Raw genomic sequence first — 15,097 nt, forward strand, 5'->3', positions numbered from 1 at the left:
TAATAAACTGAACATGCACACATAAGTCAACATATGGAGATAATTTACTTGGATATTTTTGTCCCAGAAATATCTTCACATCTTCCATTAATGCCAAACATTTCAAGGGTATCTGAGGAACTAAGAGGCGAAGTACAAACTGCGCTCGACGGCAGAAGGACGGGACTCAAAGCATCACCATGGAGCTGCAATGTTTGGAAAAATAACAAAGAAACAAGCTTTTACTCACGTTTGTTTACACATTGAATATGGACCTTTTTTTTTTTTCTTACCAGCTGCCTTTGTGTTACTCTGTTTTCTGGGTAAAGTTTGTGGGGAAATGGTACCGTGGACGCAAATGCTCCTCATGGGAAATAAGTCATTTATACAATTTCTGGTTAAGAGACCATCATTGGTCACTGTAAGGGGACATAAGATAACCTGAGTATTGCTGGTATTTTAAGAATTTTTTTGTTAATGTAAACGTATAGATTGTAAATGTTGTACTGTGAATTGTAGTGTGAAACTGGTGTAGAGACAGGAAAACTATGAATAAAGTTCAGTTCTGGTGAACTGAGCTGTGCTGCATCCAGGGGCTGTACTTTGTGTTCATTTTGTGTTTTTTTGTTTTCACTTTTGTCTGTAAAAAAGCAAAAAGGGTCTAGGTCCAGGCTCTGCTGTGGTGGAATGACCTCCCCCTCTCCCTCAGAACTGCTGAATCTCTGTCCACATTTACAAAGGGTCTTAAAACCTACCTCTTCCAGACTCACTTCGCCCATCATTCGGAGGCGGTTTTGTGCATTGCTGAAAGTTCCGGATCTCTGCCACGGCTATCGGACGCTGCAACGCCAACCCAGACTCCATCAAGAGCTCCTCAACGACGAGGTTCATGGGAAGTTCGCTCTCAGCTAACAACTGTTGCCTGCAATCTACAGGAGGCGTCTTTCCCAAGGCATCTCCTTTCCAGGATTTTATTCTGCACACTGCTGACGCTTTTATTGCCCGGAGCTGCAAGCACGTGACAAGTCCTGTTGGAACCGGAGGTCGTTTACCCTAATTTACCGCGTCGCTTCGCTGCAACGTAAAGTCGTGCCGAGCTGACGATGGCACTTTGACCACGCGACCTAGCGAAGGAAGCTCCGGAAGGAGTGCCAGGGCAGCGCAGGTGCCGTTACCTTCAGGATGCGGACGTAGGGGACGCCGCCAGGGTCATAGCGACTGCCGTTCACCTCGATGTGTTTCAGCCACTGGATGTGGGGCTGGGCGTCACTGTAGACCTTGCAGTGGAACTCCACGTCGCTGCCCACCAACACTGTTTGATTGGCTGGCAACCCTGCCTGGAGGATGGGTCTGTGGGGAGATCGCTCTGGGGGTGGAGGAAGCTTCATGAATATTCATACGCGTCTCACACGCTCGCATTCAACAGCGCATCCTACAACGCCGTCGACTAGTCGAGATCCTCAGAGCGTGATGCGTGAGCCCTTTAGCAGCCCGAGATAGTGGACTTTCGGAGCGGGGGGAGGGCTGTGTTCAACTCTACGAGGTTTTCACGGTCCTTTACTTTCAGCGGTGACGCTACAGCTTGTCTGGGAACATCTTAAAGGGGACCGTTCCACGCAGGGAGAAGCATCAAACGACGGCCCAAACGACGGCCCAAACGGCGCCCCACGGTGCCCGCATTCCTTACCCAGCACGTCCAACTGGTAGGTGTGACTGATGGTGCCGTACTTGTTCTGCACGACACAGGTGTAGTTTCCGCGGTCAGACGGCACCGCGCTCTCCATCACCAGACTCCACTGCTGGTGCCTGAGCTGGGTGGGGTTGGGGTTGGGGTGGGGGCGGGGGAGAAGCACACTGAGCTGCCGTGGGTCTGCTGTAGGTGCAGCACATGACTTAATGTGCTCACAAGAGGGCGGCTGGTAGCACAGTGATCAGAACTGCTGCCTTTGGAGCCAGAAGGCTGTAGGTTCAAATTCCACCTCTGGCTGTAGTGCCCTTTAAGCGAGGTACCGCAGTCCCCCCTCGTCTGCGGTTTCAGTAACCCGCGGTCCGAAAATATTAAATGAAAAACTCCAGAAATAAACAATCGATAAGTTTTAAATTGCGTGCTCTTATGAGTAGCGTGATGAAATCTCACGCCATCCCGCCCGGGACGTGAATCATCCCTTTGTCCAGCGCATCCACGCTGTATCTGCTACCTGCCCGTCCGTCACTTAGTAGCGTCTTGGTTACCAGATCGACCGTCTCCATATCGCAGGCTTGTGTTCAAGTAACACTTTATTTTTTAAAAAAAAAAACACACACACACACACACATCCCATACAGGGTCACAGGGAACCAGAGCCTACCCAGTAACACAGGGCATAAGGCCAGAGGGGGAGGGGGACACACCCAGGACGGGACGCCAGTCCGTCGCAAGGCACCCCAAGCGGGACTTGAACCCCAGACCCACCGGAGAGCAGGACTGCAGTCCAACCCACTGCGCCACCACGCCCCCACTAAATAAATATACTTTATTTAAAAAATCTATACATATGAAACCCCGAGCACTGGTCCGTAGTTTTCTTTCGTCTTCTGTACGTATAGGGTTCAGTACTATCCGCGATTTCAGGCATCCGCTGGGGTCTTGGAACATAACCCCCGCGGATAAGGGGGGAACTGCTGTACTTACGTTACATTGGTCCAGTAAAATTACCCAGCTGTATAAATGGATAAATAATTGCAAGTTCCTTTAGTGAAAAGCATCCGATAAATAAATCAATGTAAATGAGACCGAAATGTCATCATTTTAAAGGCCTTTTAAGAAAAAGCTACATAAGGTATATTTACGCTCGCAACACTTACAGTTACTCATTTCGCAGACACGCGATTCTTCAGTGCAGTCAACCTGTCACCTCACACCCAGAGTCGCTGCAGAGTTCTTATGAAAATATATTTATTTTTTAGACTTTTTAATATAAATGTTTTAAAGCAACTTTTTAAAAATAAAATGTTAAAAGCTAAGAAGTAATTGAATTTTTGGCAAACAAAATGACAAAATATTATTTTTAATATTGTCAAAATATATATAATTAAAATATTATTCCTTATTTATTAAAAATAATTAATTCTTTCATAACTTTTATTACTGTTACTACTTATTTCACTGGATCCTCTGTTCAAGGCAACTTAGGAAGTCAAAGACTAAGCTATTTGATGTACATTACATATGTTACAGTTACATTACATATTTGCACTGATTTGTCAAATTCAAACAACTGGAACGATTCAGAGTTACTACACTACTCAAAGGTGTAAGGATCTGAACCCGGGACTTCAGGGCTTGCGGACTACAAAGCGAAGAAATGATGAACGAAAGACAGTAAACCGGGGCAATCGAAGGGTCGTTACCGTGGTCTGTTACTGTGGTCGTGAGGACGAGGACAACCAATGAATGCAATATGTGGGTGACACGGTGGCGCCTGGGTGGTGTGAGAGGACGTGGGTTCGATCCCCGCTCAGTCTGTGTGGAGTTTGTATGTTCTCCCCATGTCTGCGTGGGTTTCCTCTGGGTGCTCTGGTTTCCTCCCACACTCCAAAGACATCCTGTTCAGGTTCATCTGTTGTGTGTGAGTGACAGAGAGATGGTGTGTGTTCCGCTGATGTATGGATGAGTGACCCAGTGTAAGTAGTGTACTAGCAGTGTAAGTCACCGCGGTGAATAAGGTGTGTGGGCTCATAACACTACATAGAGTTCATTGGAATTCGCTTTGGACAAAAGCGTCTGCTAAACAAATGCATTATTTGTTAATGGAGGAAAAATGGGCCATTTGCTAATGGTAGATTCCGGAAAAAGGAGGTGGAATGTGTGAAGGCTCACATTGAGAAGAGTCCATTTAGCAGAGGAGCGAAGGCAACGGGTCTTGGGGTCGAGGAGGGAAAGAGCGCCAGTTATGACTCTATGGAAATATGGCGATCTTCTCGTATGGCCTTGGGAAAGAGGCAGGAGGGCAGGCGTGTGAGCGTCGGGAGAGAAATCCTCGCAAAGAACCGCTTCGAAAAACCAGTTTCGGCTCCGTCGAAAACCTCAACGTGTTCGGACACGTCGAAACACGCAGATGTGTACATTTAATTTGGCTCTAGGTGACCTGGGTTCAAGAAGCGAAGCTCAGGAGCTGCGAGGCACCGGCGCTACCCACCGCTCCACTCACAGTAAAAATGAGACTCCTCGACCGGGTAACTCACAAATGACGAATACATCAAAGGATTTTTTTGTGTGCGCGTGAAACCTCTTCGTCCGAAAGAGTTTAAACGTTTCCCGCATTTCCACAGCCGATTGTTTTTCGACGCGGCGATACCGGGTAGGTCTCTCGCTCGGTGGGTTTAAGCCGGCCTCGAGTTTACAAAAGCAAGATCTTCATCAAAACCTTTACGCAAGACACTACTCTTTTCACTTGACTTGCACAATCTGAACCGGAGGAAAAAAAACGCACTTATGTAAATATTATTGCTGGGAATACCCACAGTTGCGCGGTAACGTGGTATGGGTCCCACCCACTCGCTGCACGGCGCCAGGAGCGGCGTGTGCGCTCTAACGCGTGGCACACGTCGACGGAGGAGATCGACGCGCTCCATCTAACACGCCGGGAAATCGGCCACGCGGCGGACGCGCGGCTAGAGACCGCAGAGCACCGGACTCGGCGTCACCCGCGGTGACTTCGGACTCACGTCGTCACGTTTCCCCGGAAGCCGACGCGGGGCGTTATAAATCCCGCCAACGGCAGGGCGGTCGAGGAGTCTGCATGGGGTTTCAGCTCAGAGAACTTCCCAGCAGCTCGGGGATGTACACAAAGCTGCTTCTGGCTAAACAATAGGTCTGCCCTTCTTCGTTCATGGCACCGGCCCATTTTTACCACGGGTTCTGCCTACGATCGGCCCGGGAGGACCCCAGCAAGGTAACAGAACCAAGGACACTCGGCGTATTGGACGAAGTCTCGGCTCGGGAGACTGTCGGCCGGGGCACGCAGAATACGCTCAGCTTTCATCCAATTTTTGAAATCCAGAATTCCAAGTGGGACAAATTTATTTACCGAATAAGTCCTGTGGAGAACAGCTACGTTACCAGGAGCCATGCGTGAACGACGTGGTCATTTCGTATTTGCATCTATTCATTTAGCTCACGCTTTTCTCCAAAGCAACTTACAATGTTAAGGTTACAGTACCAGGTTTTAATCATTTACCCATTTGTACAGCTGGGGTATTTTACTGGAACAACTGGGGGTAAATACCTTGCTCAAGGGTACTACAGCTGGAGGCAGGGATTGAACCTGTGACCTTTGAATCCAAAGGCAGTAAGTCTAACCAGTACACTACCAGCTGTTCCACAATAATAATAATAATAATGCCATGACAATGTCATGTAAATATATTTATCATAGCATTGTTATTATTATTATGAAACAGAGCAAAAAGGTGAACACACTATTAAACAGTTCTTAATTATAATAATTTACATGAGATGTGGCTTTATGTGGTATGTCGGTCCCCCAACCTTTTCATAAATGCATGAACTCCGCTGTCTAACGCTGTTTCAGCGCATCAACCTCTGACCTTTGACCTTACTGAACTGCACCTGGAGGTCTCACGGTCCACTTTAGCTCTCCGTTTGATAGCTTATAATAAAAACCTGCAATCGCTCAGTGCACAGATTATGTTTCACAGGAACGGAGGTGTGGTTTACGATACAACGTTTTAAAAAGCCGGACAATTAAACTATTTAGAGCTGATTTCTGATTTCTATCTATCAGCAGCTCGAGGTGACGGGAAACGTCACGTACACATTTACTGTGCCCAATACCTATAGAAAAAACTGCCCACTGCCTTCGCAGAAGAGTAAAGCAGACAAAGAAGGATCACGGAGCCCAGAAAATATGGCAGAGCACAAATCACTGCACACGACTGCATGTGTTGTGCCGTTTTTACCAAATGTAACCTTCATGTACCTGTCAGATGCTCACATTCATACACAGGAATGTACAGCGGACTGGGGCACGACGCAGGTAATAACGACTGGACCTTTATCACGCGGGTGACGAGAACGGTGACGGGGACCCCGTACCCACCTTGATGCCGCCCATCCGCTGCTCTCCTTTGAAATCCTTGCCGTTCTTCAGCCAGTGTATGGAAGGCGTCGGTCTCCCGGCTGCCGCGCATCGGAACTTGACCGTGTTGGCTGCCGGCACTGCCAGCAGCTTCTTCTCCATGCGGTCCGGTCGGGTCCAGTGGGGAGCTTCTGTTGGTAGCAAAAGTGACACCGATATCTCATGCATCCTGTTTGGTAAATAAAACGACTGATTATGGAAAAGCATCATGCGGGAGATGTTGCCCTGTTCACAAGGGATGAGTATCAGAATATTAACAGACAAAAAAACACTATTGATACAATACAGCGATTACGGACATGGGAAGAAACCTGCACAACATCGTAAAAGGTCCATTATAGCTCTATTGACACCAGGATTAGTTACATACAGCCATACAATCCCCAGCCAATCAATAACACCTTTAATAAATAAATACATGTAAACACCTTTATATTATAAACATAATATAAACATGTAGTTTTTAACTGAGACATTTATGAGTGTCTATATACTTCAGTGCGAGGTTTGACAAATGATCTGTTGTTGCACTTGGAAGGGACCATCTCTTTGCCCCGTTTCTGCAGAGCACTGTACTTTTTATGGTGAAGTACATGCTATTTTTGACTTTACGCGCTATGAAAATACCCCGGTCCCGACATAAATTAGGATCCCATTACTGAAGACCGCTTAGGCGAAAGCAGTTAGAGAAAAATAACCTGTTGTGTACACAGCGTAACGGAGAGAAGTGGAATCGAGAACAAGTCGCGTCCCTCACCTCCATCCTCCGAGTCCACGTCGAAGTCTTCATCATCACCGGAGGACAATAAATCTTGAAGACAAACATAAACATGTGTGTATGGAGCAGCAGAGTGAAGCAGACACACACACATACACACGCCTTTTTTCCTCTGAATCAACCAGCGGATAAATAAAATGGTCAAAATTAACAAAACATGTTGAATTAACGTGTGTCTTATTTGTACCCTATTTTTCACTATAACACAACTGTACCTGATTTTACTCCTTCCCTTTTCCTCAAACACAAATAAAATGTCCATGTCTCACTTTACAACATTTACAAAAATTTCTTTTTTACTAACAAATGAAAATTGTACACTGGGTCCACAACTGATGTCACTTTTACCTCTAGCTTGGTCAATAAGAGTAAGAGCTGATTAATAGACACATCACTCCACTTACTAACCAGTTAGGGTCTGTAAAAGCTTTAGACCAAGCTATAATAATACAGTAAAAATTTACAGCACAAAGAAATACATGGAGTAAAAGTGCCGCACAATCACTTCACTGCACTCGGTCACGAAGTGGAAAAACACTCGACGAGCAGCACAGCAAAGGCACTGTCTCCATCTCCGTTCTCGAGCTCTGTATTCACACGTCCGCACGTACAGCACCCTCAAGTGAGACATTTATTATAGGTGTTATTTAAATGTATGACTTTGATTAAAACATTTAGATTTTAATCAATACGGGCAGTCCCAAACGAGTTCCGTTCCTAAGTCTGTCTGTAAGTCAAATTTGTATGTAAGTCGGATAATTGTAGATTTCATCGGGACAGAGCCTTTTACACGCTCCATTATTCACTTTGTCCTTTGAAATTGTCCCGATTGTTGACTGACTGTAGCCCAACGCTTTTCCAATGTTCGTTGGCGTTTCACTTTTTTTCCGATCACTTTATTATTTCTGCTTTAGTTTCAGTCGTGATCGTTTTCCTTTTTCTTAGATGCATCACCATCACATGCATCCCAGTTATGCTTTGGTGCCATGTTTACGAGGGTAAAAACAAAAAAATTGAAGCCAAATAGAGTAACACGAGACACTGTTAACAGCAACGCGGTGCGACTGAAAAGAAAGAAGTCTGTCCTCCCTCGGGCTCACGAGTCAACGAACCGCTGTAGATGCTCAATGTTTTAATATAAGAGGCTTTACGGGGGGTAGTTCATAACTACGGGTTGTACGTAAGTCAGACGTTCATAACCTGGGGACTGCCTGTATACAGAACTTCCCTATAAAGAGTGTGAGCTACAGGAAAAGCAAGGCCAGTTGATGAGCAGTCCCAAGTGGGCCTGTGTTTTATTTCATTATTTTTGATGTTATAGTAACACATTCATGTGTCCAGTGTGATCACATTTTCACACAAAGTGATAAATTACACCTAAGGTTAATTAAAACACGGGGGGGGGGTGCGGTGGTGCAAGGGGTTTGGCTGAGTCGCTCTCTCTCGCGAGTCTGGGGTTCGAGTCCCACTTGGGATGCCTTGCGACGGACTGGCGACCTGTCCTGGGTGTGTCTCCTCCCCCCCAGCCTTGCACTCTGTGTTGCTGGGTTAGGCTCCAGTTTGCCACGACCCCCAACTTGGGACAAGCAGTTGTAGCCATTGTGTGTGTGTGTGTGTGTGTGTGTGTGTAAGTGTGGCACTTGCATCTTCCCACACTTTTTCACTCTCCATTGGATTCTTGTGGCAACCTGTATCAACTTGGTAACTATGGTTATGGTCTACAAAACAGCTAAAGGAACTCTGTTTTAGTGCCTGAAGGACCTGACCACACCCTACACCCCAGCTATAGCGCTGTGTTCCTCCACCTCCAGCGGATTGATTGCTCCACTAACAAGTGGTCCAGGCTACCAGTTCTAAGCTGTGGTTCTTAAGTGGTAGGACGAGCTCCCTCTCTCCCTCGGGACTGCTGAAGCCCTCCCAGTATACAGAACGGGATGCTAAAATCTATTTTGTACTGATTGCTTCCCCAGTCTCCTGACAGTTACATCTATTGTTTCAATATCGATATCTACTACCATCATCGACAGTTGTGTACAAAGTGAACCCATCCACCGTATCCCAGCCAAGGCTTCAAAACAACGCTCCAGCCTCAGTCCCTCAAATGTAAACGTTTAATTCCCCAGTACAGCTCTATATCACAAAAGAGTTTGTATTCCTACTAACCTTCTTCCTATGATTTCATCAAAGCAAGAAAAATATGACAAATACAAAAATAAAAGAAACAGATGCAGACGTATATGTAATATTACAATAAACTCTGCATCGCCCATGGGATTCACTGAAGCTTTGCAGGATTCAATGAAGTGTTTCGGGGACTGCGGAACTGGACAAAGTTCAGCTGTGAAAGGACACGTATCTTTCTCTAGTATCTGAAACCTTAATCAAATATTAAAAAATACAATGCTCCATTCTGAGAGATGGCGTGTTGCTTCATTTCCAACAGCCTGAGAAGAACCAACAAAGTCTACGATAAAAACCATGAAAACCTCATTTACCTTTGCGGAGCTTTACACAGGTGCTACCGCTAAGTTCATAGATCTCCCGATCGCATCGGTTTGCAATTAGGAATCGTTTCCAGCCAACTCATTTTTCCGCCAGTCACAGGCTCACTGAGTACCTTACACCTAGGGTGAAGTGAAGTAAAACCCTTTCAGGTTTGCATTCTGAAATTCGCAATACTGATTTCAACTTGATCCCTTTTTATTACATTGAGATCCTTTTTTCCGTTCCTGATATTGGCACAGGCGCAGCGAGTTGTGGTGGCGCTACCGCTGCAGCACACTGTAGTGTAAATTGCATGGTAAATACTCTTAGTCATGTCTATGGAGCCACCTCCACCCAAAGCTGTCAGCCACAGCTGTCTGATCTGCAGTTAATTATTGAACACTTTTCTGATACACATTTGGGTGGAAGGCAGAGGTGGGAAGTAATGACTTTCGTTTACTCAGTTACTTGTATTTAAATGAATTTTTACAGAAATTTTATTTTTCAGAGTAAATTTTGACACGGATACTTTTACTTCTACTGCAGTACATTTTTAAAGAAAAAATATTCTTCTATTCCGTTACATTGTGTCACCCTCTTCTTGCTGCTTTTCGGTTTTTCACACATCATGTTTTAACTTTCCCTTTTTAAAACTAATCAAGTCAGTTTTATGATGAACCATGATGTCACCTATGGATTTTACCAGCTATTGCTGGCTGTCAGTCACAGTCACAGTCACGTTCATGGTGAACCAATAAAAATATATCTTCGCTGTCAGGTGACTTCTTTTGTTGATTTCATTGGCCGAGTTTACTGGCAGTGAGACCAATCACAACTGGAGCTGAGTTTCATCCCGCCTTGGCTGACAACCTATTTCATTTGTCCACGGAAGTGAATTCAAGAAAAAAATGTGAGTTGAAATATGTAATATAGCTTACATGGAGTGTTTTATTGTGAGAAAAAACAAATAGTGCAACATACATAATAAATCACAAAAGTTTTTAGCTGCAACCACATCAGTAGCAGTCCAAGCTCCGGTGCCACAACTCCTGCCCTCCATCACTCCAATAACAACGGTGATTGACCTGGGGCCTATAGAGGGTGGGCGACTCTGCACTGAAGTGTTTTAGATCTTTTATAAACTAATTTAGTAACTCTGGTGCTTAATATGTAACGTGTCATTTCGACAAATTCATGCTCAATAACTACACATTTCTCTTCCCCAGCTGGTTCACTAAAACGGTACCAGTGACCAGTCATAGGACAGGGCTTGTCCTATAGTCATATAGAAACCAGACAAGTGCGGTTACCAGCAGTGTTTCGCCCTCTAACCGTTAGATAACCGGTCAATAACTTTATGAAAGTTATTTAACCATACATTTACCTACACTTCACACGTGTGTTCTCACACTTTCCTAAAAAAAAAGAAAGTCATTGGCCCGAAGAGAGATCATTACTATCCCTTATGGACAAGCCCAGAAGAACACAGACCTTAGAAACATCACAGGTTGCAGGTATGAGTACAGGTGGTCCCCAATTTACGACGGTTCGACTTAAGATTCTTTCGACTCTACGATGGTGAGCTGGCGACAGAAATTCGGTAGAAACCGTACTTCGAACTTTGAATTTTGATTTTTCCCGGGCGAGAGTGATACTCTCTTGCGATGCTTGGCAGCGGCAGCGATCCGCATCTCCCAGTCTGCCACGCAGAGGTGTGTATTGGGTGTATTAAATGCATTTTCGACTTACGATATTTTCGATTTATGATGGGTTTCGCGGAATATAACCCCGTCGTAGATCGGGGACCACCTGTATGTCCTGGCCAGACCATAGCGAACTATAATAAATTGGAGACCTTAATTGTGTGACAGCTCTGTGAGCTCGGAAAGGAACTAAAACTCACCTGTGACTCTTACACTGTACTTGCTGAGTAGCATACTGCCACGCTGTGACCTGCAGGCATACACTCCCGAGTCCGCGTGTGACACATTGATGACCCGTAGCATGTTCTGCGCTAGCAATGTCCGGTTGTCTGATGAAACAACCACTCCATCCTTCAACCAGATGAGGGACTGGGTTCCAGTCTGAACGGGGCAGGTCAGGTCAAGGGTGTCTCCGGGTACCAGGAGATGGTCTTCAGGAGAGGAAGTCTCACCTGGCAGAGCATCTGAGTACAGGGAAGAGCATTCCTGTAATTCTGCTGATCAAACTGCAATCCACCACTCTGTCGAATTTTAAAAAAAATACACTAAATTTATATCTTCAAGGACATTGTGAAGAATGAATCTAATCTCATAATTTTGGTTTTTATCCAACATCTGCTGCTTTAAAACGGTATTTGCCAACTTGCTGCTGCTTTTTTACACTTGAATTTTTCTCGACTGTTGGTACAGAGCACAGTAAAGCTGTTTTCATCTCCATTCCCTGTATTATAAGTCCAATTATTGTTCTTCTGCAGTAAGTTCTTCTATGCATTCTTCAGCCCGCAGTTCATCAGACGTGACGGAACCGACCACTGAACTGACCACGCAATCGCTAGATGACATGTTGCCATGGAAACCAGCGACCATCACTTTGGTCATGGGCTTTCCATCAGCGTGTGTGTGAGTAGCAGGAATCATACCAGCACCGTGGGTCCACCACCCAGCTGGAAGGTCATTGACAGGCTATTTCTGGTCAGCATGGTCCGCTCATGAAGAACAAGTTAAGCTATCATGCTCTTTCGTCATGTACCCCCATGAAAGTGGTCACTGTTCCTGGAGATGTTCCCATGGTGCCGTCTGCTGCATAAAGGGTAGGCGTCAGTATCTCCTGGGGGACCAGCAACAACACAGCGCCCCCCGCGCCACGATCTCCCGACTCGGACAGCAGACACAGACGTTTTCTGTGCTTTCGTGGGTTAGACTAAGCAGACACCCCACTGCCCCTGGCTCCACCCAGCCGACCCCACCCAGTGAGGAAAAACAAACATGTTTACCTGCTCTTCCCCTGAAGAAACAGCTTAGGGTGGAAGGCCAACTTTGAAAAAAAAGCAAGCTTTCAGGAAGGGGCCCCACTCTTGGCCCCGTGCCCCTTCTGCGTGTTTCTCCACAACACTGAGGTCCTTCTTTCCGCGGCAGTCTGGTTTGGGGCAGCGCTGCGACGGGGAGCTGTGGTAATCACCATAATGTGGACGTGGCCATGGGAGCCAGAGTAAACACGGCCTGCTCGGGCTGTCGTGTCTGTGCATAGGAGCAGGATGTCGGGGGACACGTTAAAAACACGTTCTCTCTGTGGCTGCGGAGCAAGCGACTGACACCCCCCCCCCCACACACACGAAGGCTGTGCTGTGAGCCCCTACTGACCCTGTTGGTCATATTTAAATGCAAAAGGAAATCACTTATTAGTCGTACACTATATTGCTTAGACCCAGCCCTAGGACCTGGAGCCTTGAGCGGTAAACGCGGATTTCATCCAGCCTCACACAAGGCATTAACGCAGGAAATACCTCGGATGAGTCCCTTCACCAGGCACTTCACGGGTACATTCGATTTCTCTAAAACCTGCAGCTGGAGGATCGAGCGTGACCACGATGCTTTGAAAAGTACAGCCCTACCATGCTGTTACACTTGGTTGATGGACTCTTCTGGTACCCGACAAAATATCCATACTGTATATTACCCTTATATTGTACATCTTTAGTTACTCAAACACTTGCATCCTGGTGGAACACCACTGATTTGCTGCAGTTTCACTTAGTCCAACTGTGTCCGGTCCTTTTTGGACCAGTTCAGTCCAGGTGGTCCAATACAGGCCATTGCTGTCAAAATCTTGCCCTGTTCAAATCTAGATCAGCTCAGTTTAGCTCACCATTCACTATACCTGTGGCTGCCTGGTTATGGCCAAGTTGAAGGTGTCCATCATGTGTCTACCATGTTTCTAGGGTCAGAACTACGTAAGAAGTAGACCCAGCGTTTGCATCCTGGCTAAGAGACCTGAGACAAAGCTGGGAGATACCGGCAGTCTGATTTATACCAGAACACCTTAAATTAGTTCAGCTGAAGAGTATGTACAAATGTCCCACTATGACAGTATGACAGCATCCCATTTTTCTTTGCTCCTATTTGGGGGAACAAAACGCTATTAAATCTTTGAAAGGCCAATAAACATTCCGCAATAAAATAAAAAAAAACATTTTTGTGCAGTCTCGGAGTTTAGAAAACCTAATCCAGCTGTTTACTGTGTTTGTCCTGTACTTTTCGGATTATGCCTCATTTGCATTTATGCACCGAAATACTAATTACTTTGCGACCCGATGTGTGTGACACACCATCGGGACACGAGCACACACGTAAAGTTGTAAACACTCGACTCCGGGATTATCAGGTACTTTACCGAACACCTTCTTTAATTCCAAAACAAGCAGTTCATACCTTTTAAGGCAAACACTGTAGTAAACGACTGCAAAGGTGACGGATTCCAGACAGACGAGCCGTTTGTCGTTTACGGCCTGCTTTGACCGTACCGTTTTATTGCGTCTCGAACATCCATTCAACTCGACGTCGTACAGCAATGAGCCAAAAACAGTAGACACTCAACAGCAGTTTTTACTGAAATTAACCACTGTATCTCAAACAACTTGACTTCTATTCGTAGGATTTTGAAAAATATAGTTGCCCCTTTTAAATGTGTCCCTGGCAGGCGTATTATTTCCTACGTTTGAAAGTCAGTCAGTGTGTTAGACAACATTAAAGTACACGTGCATTTACGAAAGTAAGATGGCTTATATTGAAAAAAGTTCTTTAGATCTGAGCCACCTACACAGGTACTGCCATGGAGTGAACATGAATGCGTACTATATTACCAGGGAATACACACACTTGTCCTGAGCAGGGTTGCGGCAAGCCGGAGCCTAACCCAGTAACACAGGGCACAAGGCTGAGGGGGGGGAGGGGACACATCCCAGACGAGATGCCAGTCTGCTGCAAGGCACCCCAAGCAGGACTCAAAGCCCAGACCTGCCACCCAGCAGGCCCCAGCCAAACCCACTCCGCCACCGCACTCCCCACCACGGAATATATTATGGTAAAACTCCGCAATAGTTAGGTGGTTCCTCCCACATCGGTTGACGTATTGGGCAACGAGTGTTCTCCAATGGGTAACGTTGGCAGCAATGGTCTCAGCATCTGTTCATTCGACGTTCATGGTCTTGAGGTCTTCTCGAAAGGTGGAACGCCACGTTTTCCGTGGTCGACCCTGTCTGCGCTTTCCCTTTGGCGGCACCATCGCATCGCCACCTTTGGAAGTCTCTGGTAGGAAGTCGCAGAATGCGACCCGCTAGTCGCATTCGTCGTTCGGCAACAGCGTCTTCCAGCCGCAGCAGACAGCTACGTTGTAACACGTCTTCGTTCGTGATCCGATCGCGGTAGGAGATACCCGGAATTTGACGTAAACCGCGTCGGTGAAAAACGTTCAGTTTGTGGGCTATCCTTTTCGTAACCTTCCAGGTTCCACTGGCATAAATGGCTGTTGGGATCACGATTCTGTCGTACGGTCTGAATAGAGCAGGTTAATGCAAGCGTGACTTTCGGAAAGAAAGAGCATTTGTGACAACAGTGTATCCTATCCAGCCGGAGCATCGATCCTTGCTCACACAGCCAACCTCGGCAGGAAGGTGTTGCTTCTAACAACGCTGCCCCGTCAGCAGGTTCACAGTAATCCCGATTGCCGGAGCCCT

The 15,097-nt window shown here is 46.2% G+C and overlaps 1 protein-coding gene across 5 annotated transcripts in view; it reads right to left on the minus strand.

Annotated features, from left to right (window-relative positions):
• fgfr3 (fibroblast growth factor receptor 3) overlaps positions 1-15,097 on the minus strand; it is a 39,017-nt gene that overhangs the window by 14,929 nt on the left and 8,991 nt on the right. For 4 of the 5 annotated variants that reach the window (XM_018730035.2, XM_018730032.2, XM_018730037.2 and 1 more), the window contains exons 3-7: positions 11,285-11,548; positions 6,877-6,930; positions 6,081-6,250; positions 1,667-1,790; positions 1,155-1,345 (exon numbers count right to left, since the gene is read on the minus strand). In XM_018730035.2, coding sequence (XP_018585551.1) covers positions 1,155-1,345; positions 1,667-1,790; positions 6,081-6,250; positions 6,877-6,930; positions 11,285-11,548 — 803 coding nt within the window. The remainder of the gene's footprint in view (positions 1-1,154; positions 1,346-1,666; positions 1,791-6,080; positions 6,251-6,876; positions 6,931-11,284; positions 11,549-15,097) is intronic. The other variant, XM_018730038.2, reaches the window with a different exon arrangement.

This window comes from Scleropages formosus, chromosome 21, assembly GCF_900964775.1.
Source record: "Scleropages formosus chromosome 21, fSclFor1.1, whole genome shotgun sequence".
Classification (NCBI taxonomy): Eukaryota; Metazoa; Chordata; class Actinopteri; order Osteoglossiformes; family Osteoglossidae; genus Scleropages; species Scleropages formosus.